Below are 14,288 nucleotides of genomic sequence, written 5' to 3'. Positions count from 1 at the left end.
AACTTTACAGGAACAATCCTTTAGTAGTCCCATTTCAAAGTTGTTCAAAAGCTTAAATCTCCAATATTCAGATAGCCATGCATGGTCACCAATGATGGCAACCAATATGAAAAACTTTTTAAGTGTTGATAATTTGGTGTGCAGCATTGTCAAGTTGACCACTACCAATCTGATTATAAAGCAGTCTGGGGGTTATACATTTTCCTTATATAATAGATGAGCTCAGATATTTGGTATAAAACAAGTCTAGTAACTGTTAATCTTTTCAAATAAAATTAATAAATCTCTGCTACATGTATGTGGCATAAAACCTGTGCAAGCAAAATCCTTTGCTGTCCATTAAAATCATTACACATTGTCAAGCTAGAGTGTACAACTCTTGATACTATCTGCATTAGGACTCCACAGATTGATCAGCTTCATTGAAATTGGGGTTCTAGGTAACCAGAAATACAGTAGACTTTTTAATTTTACAGACTAAAGAACTGCCAATATAACTGAAATACTGTTGTACATAGCTGATTTTATAAGTCTTGCATTTTAATTTCCCCTTTATGATAAGTAGGAAGACATTGAGAAATGCCAGCCATGTCTTGTCAACCATCTATTGCTTACTAGGTCGAGTTGATTAAACTTAAACTTATTTCAGACTCTTGATATGGGCAATGAATTTTTGAAGTTTGATAATGTAGTTGACTTACATAAGAAGAATTAACAAGTGTTAAAATAACCACAAGAAAATTTTGACGTGTTAAGGCTAATGTGAAATTTCATTGCAAGAACACAATATTGCTACTGAAATTCTTGCAGTAAATCAATTGAAAAATAGTTTCAACATTAATATTAACATTACAGTAAAAACTCTGAAAACCGGAATCCTCTGAAAACCGGACCATTTTAAAAGTCCCGTATTTTCTCCCTATATGTTTAATGCAAAAAAACCTCTGAGTACTTCAACATTAATATTACTTCCAAGTTATTCACAAAAGGAGTCGCTCAAAATCAAAATAGCCGAAGTCCTGAACTTCAAATCTCTTGCTCCTCACTATTGCAAGTCCCGTCAGGATCTGTACGGAGTCTTTCTAGCTAGCTTACAGTTCATGTTATGTGTTCAATGCAAACAAAGTAGTATTTTGTAACATCACTGTAACTGTACAGAGAGCAACAGAAGCGAAATATGATATGGGTAATTGAGCAAGAACTTTTTGGAAATTATAACAGGACACTGAATATGGAAAGCCTTTAAGCAACGAAGCATTTCTGGGGCATAATGGGCGTTTCAATAAACTTTAGAAGTTATATCATCTGCAGCAGACTATAATGAATAATATAAAACTGTTATAAAAGGTGGTATAACTTCAGTATTGTAACTGCAGCTATAGATAGACTACAACTCATCCATGTTGTTCATAATTTATTTACACATTTTCAATGTCTGACATAATGTTATAAAGCTATCTGCACATGAGAACAATAGAAGGAAAAATGACCCAGTTATACCCAACATTTAACATTAATTCCTCGTCGGCAATTATCCAATATTATTTCAATGTTAAATAACTTTTTAAAGCGTTGAAAGACATAAAACCACCTAGAATTACTCTTCTTCACATCAAACAAGTTCTTCCAGAGGGAAAAAACACTGTAGCAGAATAATTGTTATAACACAATATTGGTCTTAAACTTTGCTACCTTTCAGCTATTAAATATAGTGACATGTCAGTTAGTTTAAAGCCCTTAAGAAACAAAAATACAATAGAATACTATTTTTTAAACTCTTACAAAATAAACAAAAATAATCTACAGCACTAGTTGAAATTGCGTATAAAATGTAAGTTATATTAAGGTTGATCACATAATACCGACATAGTTATACATGTACCAAGTTCTTCTGCTTTACACTGTTAAATGAAAACAATAAATTATTCAACTTCAGAACAAAGTAAATTTCAGTTTTCAAACTTAGTATAACAAGAAGCATCATGTGAATATGTTTTAATCATGCAGTAAATAAATAGTTCCTGGAATGTGCATCTTCACAGTCAGAGTGCTAGGTATCCTAGAATAAGCTGAATTCATCTGCTAGAACAATAAAGCACCAGGGTCATATAGGAAAGACAAAAATATACAAATTCAGAAAAGTAGGTATCTGTTAAAAAGTCTGCTTGTTTTCACCACAAAAAAGTTTAAGCCTTATTTTATAAATGTCTATTATAGCTCTAAATATCCAACTAAAGCAACCATGATATTTTATAGACAAAAGCACCTGTCTATTAATTAAATCACCAACTAATTAAACCAACTATATTACCCAAGGTTACAGCTCCAACAACTTGTGCAAAAAATGCAAGAGTATTTGATGTAATATTTTCTTTTTAATGTATCCAGCTGTACATGTATTTGTTTTATATAAAAACATCTAATTTTCCAAATTTTAAATCAAGGTTTTAAAGAAAACAAGACTTTTTTTCCTTTTTAAAAATGTAGACTGAATTTAAATATAAATAAAATATCTGTTTCATTATTTCATGCAAACTTTCTGCCCTGTCCTGTTTTACTATTTGATTTCCCCATGTAGGTCAGACATTTTTTTCTTCCATAGTGTACAAAAATAAAACAATATCATAAAGACTTATATCCACGTATACAACATATTGGTAACAAACAAAAACAAGAAATTTAACATCATATTATAATAGGCAGTTTTTCTGACAAATGCAAAAAACTTGTGAATCAACACATAAGTATGAATATTTATGAGGAGCTAATTAATATTAATGAGGTGTTCATTTACATGCATGATAAATGAAAATTTAGCAAGTGATAAGTAATCAATGAACAAAATGATTGTGAATAGTTGTCTGTATAGATCTCATCAAATCATAATGATAAGAGAAAAATGTTAAACATCTATATTTGACATCAAGAAAACAACTGTGATATAATATACACATTTATATATACAAGATTCCATGTACATTTCTTTTTTCAAATAATGAGATACAAAGAGGGCTCATGTTTAACATGGCCAAGAGAATGAAATGTGTCAATATTTAACAAGATCTAGAAAATGAAAGAAAAAACATCTACAGATCAAAACATGATCACAATTTATTTTCCTCTACAAACACATTTTGAGCTCATTATTTCCTTTATGGGAGTTGTAACAATGACAAAATCTTGGGCCAGGCTTTTGTCATGTTAACAGTTAATTCAACTTCCTTTCAGATTCAAGGGATAAGACCAGCTTTTTTAAATTTCTCAGTCATTTGCTTTCTCCTTTATCTCCGCTTACGACACGTGCTCAATTTCTGTTTTGAGTAATAACTCTATATTTGTAACACATCTACACAAAGAGTTGATGTTATGATAACTGGGAACACTGAAACAATACATCTGACAGTATTGATGCTACATTATGGTCCAGAATCTGTGACATTACCAAAGATAATATTCTACTTTGATGATGAACAAACAGTTTACGATTTTCTGGCACCTTAGCTAAATGCAAGAGCACCGTTGCTGCTCGCCGTAACATATCAAGACTAGTTCCCATCATTTCTGGGTTATCACGAAGCATCTGTACGGTATGCATGTTAGCTACCTGGACAGCTTTCTGTTCCGCAGTCTCTATAAAGTCTATCAAGAGAGATATGCTTGGGTGTTGAAGTGCCACTCCACGTGCAGCACTGCTGCCACCTTTGACCAGCTCCGACAACAACACTACTGAAAACTCGACCGTCACTTGCTCACTTTTATTTGCGAGAAGTTTTGTCAGCACACTAAATAATTGCACAATCCTTTCATAAGGAGGACTAGCTAGTAGCATGTCCACATTTTTATCATGGATACACAGTTTACACAGAGCTTCAAGCACAAGTCTGAGAGGTGACAGGACGGATGATGGACCCACAGTTGGGAGAGGATCTGACGCACATGATGATGGACAAACAACCCAATGTAACAAGCCGTCCAATATTGGAACGCAAATCTCATCTGGGAATATGTCTAATCTTAACTGAGCACAAATGTTGGCAAAGATCACAAGTGTGTTTTCTCGGAGAACGTTCAAACAATCCCACCACCATTCCTCTACGCCCTGAGATGTATCAACCATATCGTCATCAATATCATCACGATCAAATTTGCGTCGCACCCGAGATCGAGGTAGATGTTTGTGGTGCAGCAGTAGCAACTTGCCGAGAATGTACAAAAGTCCTGTATGTCGTGACAATTCAATGTCATTTCCAGGTAGATATGACAAGCTGCGGAAAATATTAGAAACACAGACACATCTTCGACCTATCTCCTGCTGCGCCTCACTTGTAAGGCACAGTGGCGGCTCATTTCGTTGGTATGACTCGTCCTCCATATTATTCCTCTCCCCTTCTGTGTTTAATCCAAACTGCGTTTTACAAATCTGAACAAGTTCATTACTATCTAAAAGTTCATACTTTACAGCTAATTTCATTCTGGGTTCATCTCTGAAAAATGATTTAGTTCCAAGCTTTTCCTCGCTTATATCACTACCAGAGTCATTCTGTTCAGGTAAAGTATCCCTAGGTTCAGCTTTTATTGTCACTCCCTTCATAAATTTGTTACATGTATGATCCTTTTCACAGGAGAACTTATCACTACCAAAGTCGGTATTATTGGAACTAGTTTCACACTTCTCGTTATCAGAATTTTCAGGATTTGACTGGTTTTCTGACTCAGAATCTTTCTCTTTCACAGACCCTGGATTATTATCGTCTGTATCCATTGACTCGATTTTGATTGCACCATCCTTTTCTATTTCCTCTGGATTTTCTGTATTTTCTTTCAAATCAGGATTTTTTAATTCCATTGGTTTACGGAAAAACCTTTTACAGCATCTTTTCAGTTCATTCATATCCTCAAAATGTGTACATATGTGCTCAGTTAAGTCACCTTTCCCAACTTCCCAGAGATCTGATTGATCACCAAATTCACCATATACATCCCAGAACTTTTCATCTAATAAACCATTTGGATGAGCATTTTCTTCTAGTTTCACCTCTTTACCTTGCCTTGTAATATGTGTAAAATTTGGTCTAGCCTTCCATTCCTTGTATGTTTCTAATTCATTATTCTTTTCTTCATTTTCACTTTCCTTTTCCTCACTTTTCTTATCATCATTTTTCTTTTCATTTGTCTTTTCAGGTGTTTTATCTGATATTTCACTATTTGTGATATCTGCATTTTCTATTTTCACTAATGATTTATTTACACGTTTAAGTTCAAGATCAGCGGAATCTTCGTCCCCTTCCAGGGCCGACTGTATGATAGCCATGCGAACCAGATTTTGTTTAAAATCTTCATGTCCGGATCCAATTTGAGAATCTTCAAACAGATCAAACATTTCAATGAGGCAGCGACGGAAATGGTCAAGAAGGACTTCTAGCAAACCTGGCAAATGAGCAAGGCCAAAGTAGGCCACAGTGGAATCATCAAACAAGAGGATATTTAGAGTATCCAAAGCCCAAGTGCTTTCAGCCATCAAGCCAGATTTCAATGCCATCATAATTCTCCAGGCTTCAATTTGCCCTGAAAATATACAACATAGAATTAACTTAAGATGTCCATAAACTATGAAGCAATTTAATGAAAGGAGAAATGCGGATAAAGTCAAATAAACATAATTCATAAATGAAGTACAACATGTGACAGATACAAGAAACCAAGGTTTATCTTTTTTAATTCTTATAACCTTAGACTCACAGCAAGGTAGGATACTTATTTTATAATTAGACTTATTTTACAAGAAAATACTTCAGTTGGTGGCAAATTTCTTAATCAATGAACTTACAATTTAATTTAACTTTACAGATAAAATGCTGCTTTATTCAAACAGAAATCATTTTAAGATTATGTTAACAAACCAAAATCACTGTTTGAAAAACAGCAAAGATGTAAATTTGTAGTTTAAAAGCTTACAATACATACAAAATGACAGGATTTTACATTTAAAAAAAAAAGAGGAAATGAAATAGGTGCAAGGACATTAGAAATCTGATATCATCTCCTTCATGCAAATAAACTGAACAAACTAAAATCAAAATAATCTATTCCCAAAACAAAACTCCTAAATCTGTGATATTTAGAGATGTTTTAAACAGAACACATGCACATTTAAGTGAAAACTTTAACAGCACTTTGTAAAGTAACAAAATGACCTTATTTAGTATAGAATTTTTTTGGCAAGGATATCAAAACAAGGTAAAATTTAATCAAACTCATTTACTTATCATTAAGACAATATTCATAACGAAGGCAAAGAGATCGAAAGAGCATATCCAAACCCATGGTGTTAGCTTTAGTTTTGTTAATTACTTAAGCCTTTGGTCAAGTGATAACATTCAAATATGTTTGAATCATTCTCTTTATGATGTCATTTAGCATCTATAAATAAGAATCAAGAATTTTTTTAAAGTATCATGAAACATACACCACTTGACAAAAGCTTAAGTCAGCGAGTGGAGAGTGATTATATATGTTTATATTATGGAATGAAGTGCCAGGAAACATCCAAGGTCAAGGTCACCTGTGCTAAAACTCCCACGATTCCTTCTACTTCCTGTATAGACTGGTTTGTAACCCTGAGGTCCTGGTGTTGTGAGAAATAAGCACAAGTTGTAAGAATAGCACACAAAACACAAATTAACACAAATTTCTACAGAAATGTTATTAAAGTATACATGGTTTTGTTTCCTTTGTAATTGTTTTGCACAAGACTTGAGGTATGAGTAAAACATATACAGACAAAAAATCTAAAAGAAATGGTTAGACAACTAAAATAACTGGCATACATGGTTTTCAATAAATATGATATCATTGAAAAGCCTGAATTTCTTTAACAACAATATAGCAAGACAAGTTAAAAGCCTAACTACATACGACATATAATACCTTAAAGTATACTTGCTTCATCAAAAATCCCCATGTACAAGGCTTCAGATGCTTTAATGTACACAAAGATTACATCAATTCTATATTAATGACAATTCATTCTGTTGTCGCCTATTTTTCTAAAAGTAGCATTTATTTTACGAGACCCATAAACTTGTTTACTGGTATTTATAATTAATAAATATTCATTATGAATTTCTTACATAGCCCCGATAAGGCACAAAAATGTCATCATTTCCCTCAACCATCTGGGAAAGAAACGAATTAAAAGCAAGTACACTTTAGGTACAAAATCTGAACACAGAAGACAAAAAAAATATTGGGAAATGGCCTAACCCACCACATTTGTACAACGTTTAGATAAAAAAAATTTTGGTTAATTTAAATCTACAGCTATAGGATTTTCTAGATCATGCCTTTCTAAGCAATTTAGACTAAGTGTGATCCTATGTCACATAATGTGTAGTGTGTAATTACACTATGTTGTAAATTATGCTTGATGTGTTAACTTGCCAAAGAGCATTAAAAATTTTGGTCCTAATCTAAAACGAGAACATCTAAGCTGTGTAAGGTGTTATGATGTATTTTACGTTGACGTGACATATGACAAAACTCTACACAAAGACAAATGGACCATACATTCAAAAAATATGTATATAAAATTCTTTGTGGCAATCTTTTCAAATATTTGTTCACAGCGCCTAATAACAAAAAAGTAAGATTTAAAAAATGCCAAAATGAATCTAAAAGATGAATTTTTTTTTCAAATAATTGTTCACAGCATATCATTACTTTTGATAAAAAAAAAATGCCAAAAGATGATTTTTTTTTTTGTTAACACTGTCACACATAATTTGCAGTAAATGGACTTGTTAGTATAGAATGATACTGTGTTTCTTGTACCAGATGAGCAAAGGAAAAAGATAGACAGCTACATAAGTGATACACACAATCAGCAAATTTGATGAGGTTACATAAAATGATCACAAAAAACCACACACACACATGGTGCAAAAATAAAAACAGCACAAAATGTCCCCATTTTATTTTAAGTTCAATAATCGGAAAAAAACAACTTGTAACTAAAGTTACCATCACCAGTATGCAAGTATTTCCCCTCAATGACTGGGACAGCTCAATGTGTTTTTATCATTTAACTAGAACTACATCATTTTAACTTAAAACAAAATTTTACTATATCACTGTTCAGCTTCTATGCTCTACATAAGTAAATTTGGATTTTACTAAAACATCTAGTCATGCCAAAATGATACTTCCAAAACGGGAAGTACTTTCTACAAATTTAGACATTTTCAACATGCTGTGCAAAATTACGAACATATTACAACATTTCACAAAAAGTAAAAATTTCCACAATTTGCTCCGAAATAGTCCTATTCAATATAAAACCTGGTGAAGGTAATATTTTCCATTGTCATAAAAACATGATGTAAACATGACACAACAAGAGATCAGGTAGTGAGGAAACTTACCAACATCATGTTTCGTTAACTTTCTTCTCTTGCTAAGGTGAGGTTGTGTTGATTCTACGGTATCCATAGGAAAATGCATGTCTTTTTTATAAGGACCATGCATTCCACCAGATGGCATCATTTTCTATAACAAACAAAATAATCATTCAGAAATGTTTTTAAAAAAATTAGTTCCTGTTGCTTTCTCTTTATGAGCAAGTATGAAATCTGATTTTTGCCTAAAATGACTTTAATCAGCTAATATGTTCCTTTGACAAAATTTCACTTTTAAATAATAAGTAACAAGTCCTCAAGATGTTAAATTAGTTACAAGAAGGCCTTGCAGAGTGCTTTCCTTATTTAATATTATTTTCAGATCTCTCTACAGATTTATTACTTAAAATTACTTTCAAATTTACCTGTTTATTTGGAGACATGTAGTCCCTATTTCTGGTGGGTGACATTCTGACTCTAGGTAGGTGACTCATGTTTGGTGGACCACTGGGGCTCATCCCAGGAGTCTGACCTGGACCATACGGTGGCATGCCATGGTAGCTTCTCTGCTGCGGCATAGGTGACCACTGAGCCTGGTCTCTGCGATCTGAAGAAAGAGAAGCAACATTTTAACATGTGGTCCTTTTAGGGATTTGTGTTAATGTAATACTATTAGAATATATATGTATACAGTGAGCTACATAGAGGAAGTGATACCTGCAAAGAAATGTTTAGAGCAAAATGTGGACAAGATAAATGACCTGTTCTTTTGTAACTAAGTGCCAAAGTTTCACTAATAACTCTACCCAGCAATATAAGGATGTAGCTTTTTTTTTTTTAAATATTGCATATCCATCACAATTTTAATGGTCATATAAATTGAAATATATGTATATTTCATAGATTGTTTTCATTTCTTTATGCAATGCAGAGCAATAGTACAGTAAACAATTGATGAAATCTACTTCTACAACAACATGACAGAATTATAAAACTGTTTACTTACTTAAAAAAAGTGAAATACGAGATAAGACATATCAATGGGCATGAAGTAAACAAAAGAACAACTAAAGTAAAGAATGATCCAGTTATAAGATTCTCCTACTAGTTAATATAATAAAAGTATTACAAGTAACAAATCTCAAATCTAAACATCACTGTATTAGACAGGTAGAACAGCTTTTGTCTTTTTAGCACAAAAAATGTTAGAAAATGAAACCTAAAACTAAGTACTACTTTTTCTCCTTTAATACTTTGTTTTTCTGGCATAATTTTGCTACATAACAATAATGGGTACATGCAGACTCTTGAAAAAAAAAGAAGAAAAAAAGTTACTATTTGCTTATGAAAATTTTGTAAAAGCTATAGTATAAAAACTATTAAATGAGAGTTTTAAATATGGGCAAAGACTATCACTTCATATAAGGAACATGCTAAACACTGCTTAAACAATTGTTATATATTTGTATGCCATTAATGTTGTGTTATAACAGACTGATTTCCTTGTTGGTGCCCTTTGTATTAGTGATGATGATGATAAACCTATGAAATCATACACAGACAGGCCAGTCTGCTTAACCTGGCAGTCCGACAAAATATACAGACTTGGCCACTCAATTGTATTATTAATATTTTGATTTTGAAATCTTTTATATAAACAACAGACAATTTCGACTTCAAAGACAGGCAAGTCTGTAAGAAAAGGTTATGGATCTTCTTCAAGTGAAGCATGTTAAAATCGAAAAGCAAAGAAATAAGAAATCACTAAGATCTACGGTATATAAATCCATATCAAATACATGTATTATTTTTTTTAATTCAGAAAGTAAAGTATACATATATATATCAATCTACAAGGGGTGGAAATATGGCTATATATAAAATGAAAGATTCACTGCAAATAGGAAAACCGCACTCAGCTAGCCAGGTAATACTATGGAGAAACATTCAAATCCTAATAACATCATCAAACCATGCCTTCTTACAATTATGTTTCTTTTTTAATTAAAAATAATTGCTCCAACCTAACTGGACATATTTTAGAATAAAAATTACTTCCCTTGATTTGTTGTTTCCTTTTTTTGCTATAAAATATACTGAGGAAACGTTATAATCTGTAAAACTTTCGAGCAATTGTAATTTGTAAATGAAATGGAATAATGAAGACATTGTTTATCTTGCAATATCTTTGTTAGGAGAATGTGAATGTTCTCTATATAGGCATACCAGGTGTCATTGACGAATCACTATAATCATTATACGATGGTGCCGACTGATATTGGGATGTGTTAGGGTCACCGTAGTTCATCGAGGATGAACCTCCATACGGCTGGGAGCAATAAGCTGTCAAATAGAAAACCAACCATACATTAAAATGTGTTTTCTTTCCCTTCAGTTTTTGTAAAATTGTATGAATACCATTCCTATAACATTGAACACTTATCTTGTGTCTTTTATGTTTTCTATACAACTTATGTTAATAATAACCAGTCAACTTATATCTTACATACAGCCAATGCAAATGTCCCAAAATATGCTTTTATCTTTAATCAACAGATAAAAATAATATACTTAATTTGCTTTCTTTTGAAAGTCCCTTTTTTCTTTTTAAATATTCCCTTTTCTTTAATGAAATATACTAGAGATAGACAAATACTAGTATATGTTTTTGTATCATGAAGATATTCAGATTAGTCCTTTGTAACAATAAATGTGTAATTTCTAGACGACTACAAAATTGCTAATAAATGACTGCATATTTGAATTTCCCTATTTCCACCCGTGTTGGTGAGTACTAAAAAAGACATATGTGAGAATAAATATTGTTATTCTCTGTAATACAGAGTTTGAATTCATTAATTTTGCAAACAGTAAAAAATATTTCATTAAACCTAACACATGACCTAATTCTATTAAACCATCATGTAAGAATCTTATCAGATAAGGTTCTGTGAGGTGTTTAACACTTCCTCTTTAACAAATGCCCTTAAAACAGTTCCAGGTGTGTATATCGGACAAAACATGCCAGAACAAGACAAAACACAATGCACACAGCAAATATATATATACATGTAATGTATACCACTATATTTTTAATGCCTATGTTTAGTTCATGAACCTACATATATTTACTTGTACAAGATCATTGACCCTTTTTACTTAAATATTTTGTTGACTAAAATTTCCAAGATTTCCTATAAAAATGTGAAAACTTTTGAGGAAAAATGGAGTTTGATGATCAAGATTTAATATGTATTGCAAATAAAACTTTCAAAAAATGTTACTTTACACAAGTCCGATAATACTTAACATTTACATTAAAATGATCGATGTCAAATTATGAAATTAACAAAAATATAAACATATAAAACATTCAGACTGTGAAATTAGTAAACATATGTTTGTGAATCACAAATATGTGACTATTAGTTACAGAATAGGGTGACCAAGAATTATTTACATAAAATTCTTTCCTTTCACCTATGTGAGCCATAGTATTACTTTAATTAGTTTTATCATGAGAGAAAATACAAGAGCTGTCTGTAGGACAGCACGCTCGACTATTCTAAGTGCTTGATAGTAAAAGAGCCTTGATATTGTTAAATTTTTTAAGTTCACAAAAGGGCTAATTTTTTTTTATAAATTCATGTTATAGGCCTTAGAGAGAGTCTAATTATACAGAATTGGCTTGACTATTAGGAAGGTAATGTCACAAGGGTTTTTTATTGAGTATAATAATACTTATTACCTATGAATACATAAATTTGACAGAAAAGGTACAAAGGCTTGTTATTAAGATGTTTTAAGTTGAAAAAGGGGAGAAAAGTCAGCCTAAATGCAAGATAGAATTATGGATCTTTGTCAGTGACCTACAATTATGACCCTAAATGCATATGTGAAGTTTTAAATAAATATCTTTAATAGTTATTGAGATATTTAAAACTTGCATGTAAACATTAACCAAGAAACTAAGTAGAAAAGGGGATATGAATCAGCCTTAATGCAAGATAGAGTTATGGAACTTGGTCAGTGACATACAATTATGACCCTCCAATTATGACCCTAAGTGCATGTGTAAAGTTTCAAGTAAATATCTTTGAAGACCGTTAACCTTTAACCAAAATTTCTAAGTTTCAAAGGGGCAAATAATTCTGCAAATATTGCAGACAGAGTTATGCAATTTTGCAAACTGATGTACATTGTTACTATAAATAAGTATTTTAAATTTCAATTGATTATCTCAAGCAATAATTGAGATATTTGACTTTACAAAAAACTTAAACCAAAATTTCTAAGTTCCAAAGGGGCATAATTCTGTCAATATGGTAGGCAGAGTTATCCAAATTGTCAATCTGATGTACATTGTTACTATAAATAAGTATTGTAAGTTTCAATTGAATATGTCAAGCAATAATTGAGATATTTGACTTTACAAAAAACTTTAACCAAAATTTCTAAGTTAAAAAGGGGCATTATTCTGTCAATATTGTAGGCAGAGTTATCCAACTTGTCAATCTGATGTACCTTGTTACTATAAATAAGTATTGTAAGTTTCAATTGAATATCTCAAGCAATAATTGAGATATTTGACTTTACAAAAAACTTTAACCAAAATTTCTAAGTTAAAAAGGGGCATAATTCTGTCAATATTGTAGGCAGAGTTATCCAACTTGTCAATCTGATGCACCTTGTTACTATAAATAAGTATTGTAAGTTTCAATTGAATATCTCAAGTAATAATTGAGATATTTGACTTTACAAAAAACTTTAACCAACGCAGACGCCGACGCTGACGCCGACGCCGACGCGGGGGTGACTACAATAGCTCTCATATTCTTCGAATAGTCGAGCTAAAAATGAGTAAGCCTATTAAAATAATTTAGATGTTATAGCCACTTGCTTTTGTTTAGCTGTAAGCTAAAAATTTGTAAAGGAAAGTATTTTATAATGGAGACACGGGAACGAACAGTTGTGAAGACACTTTAACAAAGCCTACCCATGTTATCCACACTGAAATCCGGGTATATAGGACGGGAAGGAGTGTAGTGCATTGGTCCCATACGATCATCGAAACTCAATGAGCCTCGAACATTATATGCTGTTAAAATTGTAAAATGGAAGCTCTTGATAATTAAAGAACAGCAAATTCTTATTGTTGTCTACATATATAAACAACTGTGCATAAAAATATTAAATGACAAACCACAAACGGGACAGAAATACATAGAAAATGTTAAAATTTACATAATCCAGCAGAAAATCTTATTTTAAGAAATGTGTATCCGAGAATAACATTTTCCATTCCTGTTCAATAATATGTAAAAACTAGCTCATGTAGAAAATTTGTTGTTTTATCATTTATATCATGAAATTCTGCTGGACATTGTAAGGGTAGAATATACCGATGATATTATAATAGATACTAACCTGGCGACATGTATTCATTTCTGTTGTCAGGGTAACGTTTGTTTGGAGTTGAGTAAATACTGCCACCAGGTATTGGTGGTTTTCCATACTGTCCTTGACCCGGATATCCCTGGTACTGTTCTCCACCCATCATTGGAGGGCGTGGCGCATATCCACCTTGTGGAGGGTTTCCATGAAAACCTTGGTTAAACTGTCCATCAGGACCAGGCTGACCTTGGTTGCCATAACGACCTTGAAAGTTTGGATCCATACCATGTTGGTGTGGACCATATGGCGCCTGGTTCATGCCTTGCTGGGGGTAATTCATCGGAGGCTGCTGGTGCTGATTCATACTAGATGGTCCAGTCTGGGTCATAGGAGTATTGCCCGATGGAGGCATGCTTGTTGGGGGGACTGTTGGAGGCATACCAGGTGACGCCTGATCAAATCTGAAACATCCAAATCAAAATTATCATATAAAGTCTGAAA

The 14,288-nt window shown here is 32.4% G+C and overlaps 1 protein-coding gene across 8 annotated transcripts in view; it reads right to left on the bottom strand.

Annotated features, from left to right (window-relative positions):
* Window positions 1–1,401: 1,401 nt before the first annotated feature.
* Window positions 1,402–14,288, bottom strand: part of LOC132723527 (trithorax group protein osa-like) — a 47,633-nt gene continuing 34,746 nt past the window's right edge. For 4 of the 8 annotated variants that reach the window (XM_060708248.1, XM_060708253.1, XM_060708256.1 and 1 more), the window contains 7 exons: window positions 13,821–14,248; window positions 13,390–13,491; window positions 10,620–10,736; window positions 8,819–9,000; window positions 8,421–8,544; window positions 6,563–6,625; window positions 1,402–5,565 (listed from right to left, as the gene is read on the bottom strand). In XM_060708248.1, the coding sequence (XP_060564231.1) occupies window positions 3,365–5,565; window positions 6,563–6,625; window positions 8,421–8,544; window positions 8,819–9,000; window positions 10,620–10,736; window positions 13,390–13,491; window positions 13,821–14,248 (3,217 nt within the window). In that variant the 3' untranslated portion in view covers window positions 1,402–3,364. The remainder of the gene's footprint in view (window positions 5,566–6,562; window positions 6,626–8,420; window positions 8,545–8,818; window positions 9,001–10,619; window positions 10,737–13,389; window positions 13,492–13,820; window positions 14,249–14,288) is intronic. The other 4 variants (XM_060708249.1, XM_060708251.1, XM_060708250.1 and 1 more) reach the window with 4 other exon arrangements.

This window comes from Ruditapes philippinarum, unplaced genomic scaffold (assembly GCF_026571515.1).
Source record: "Ruditapes philippinarum isolate M1 unplaced genomic scaffold, ASM2657151v2 ctg169_1_1_1_1, whole genome shotgun sequence".
NCBI classification, from domain to species: domain Eukaryota; kingdom Metazoa; phylum Mollusca; class Bivalvia; order Venerida; family Veneridae; genus Ruditapes; species Ruditapes philippinarum.
The sequence above is the reverse complement of the archived record's forward strand: the minus strand, read 5'-3'. Positions and strand labels throughout refer to the sequence as shown.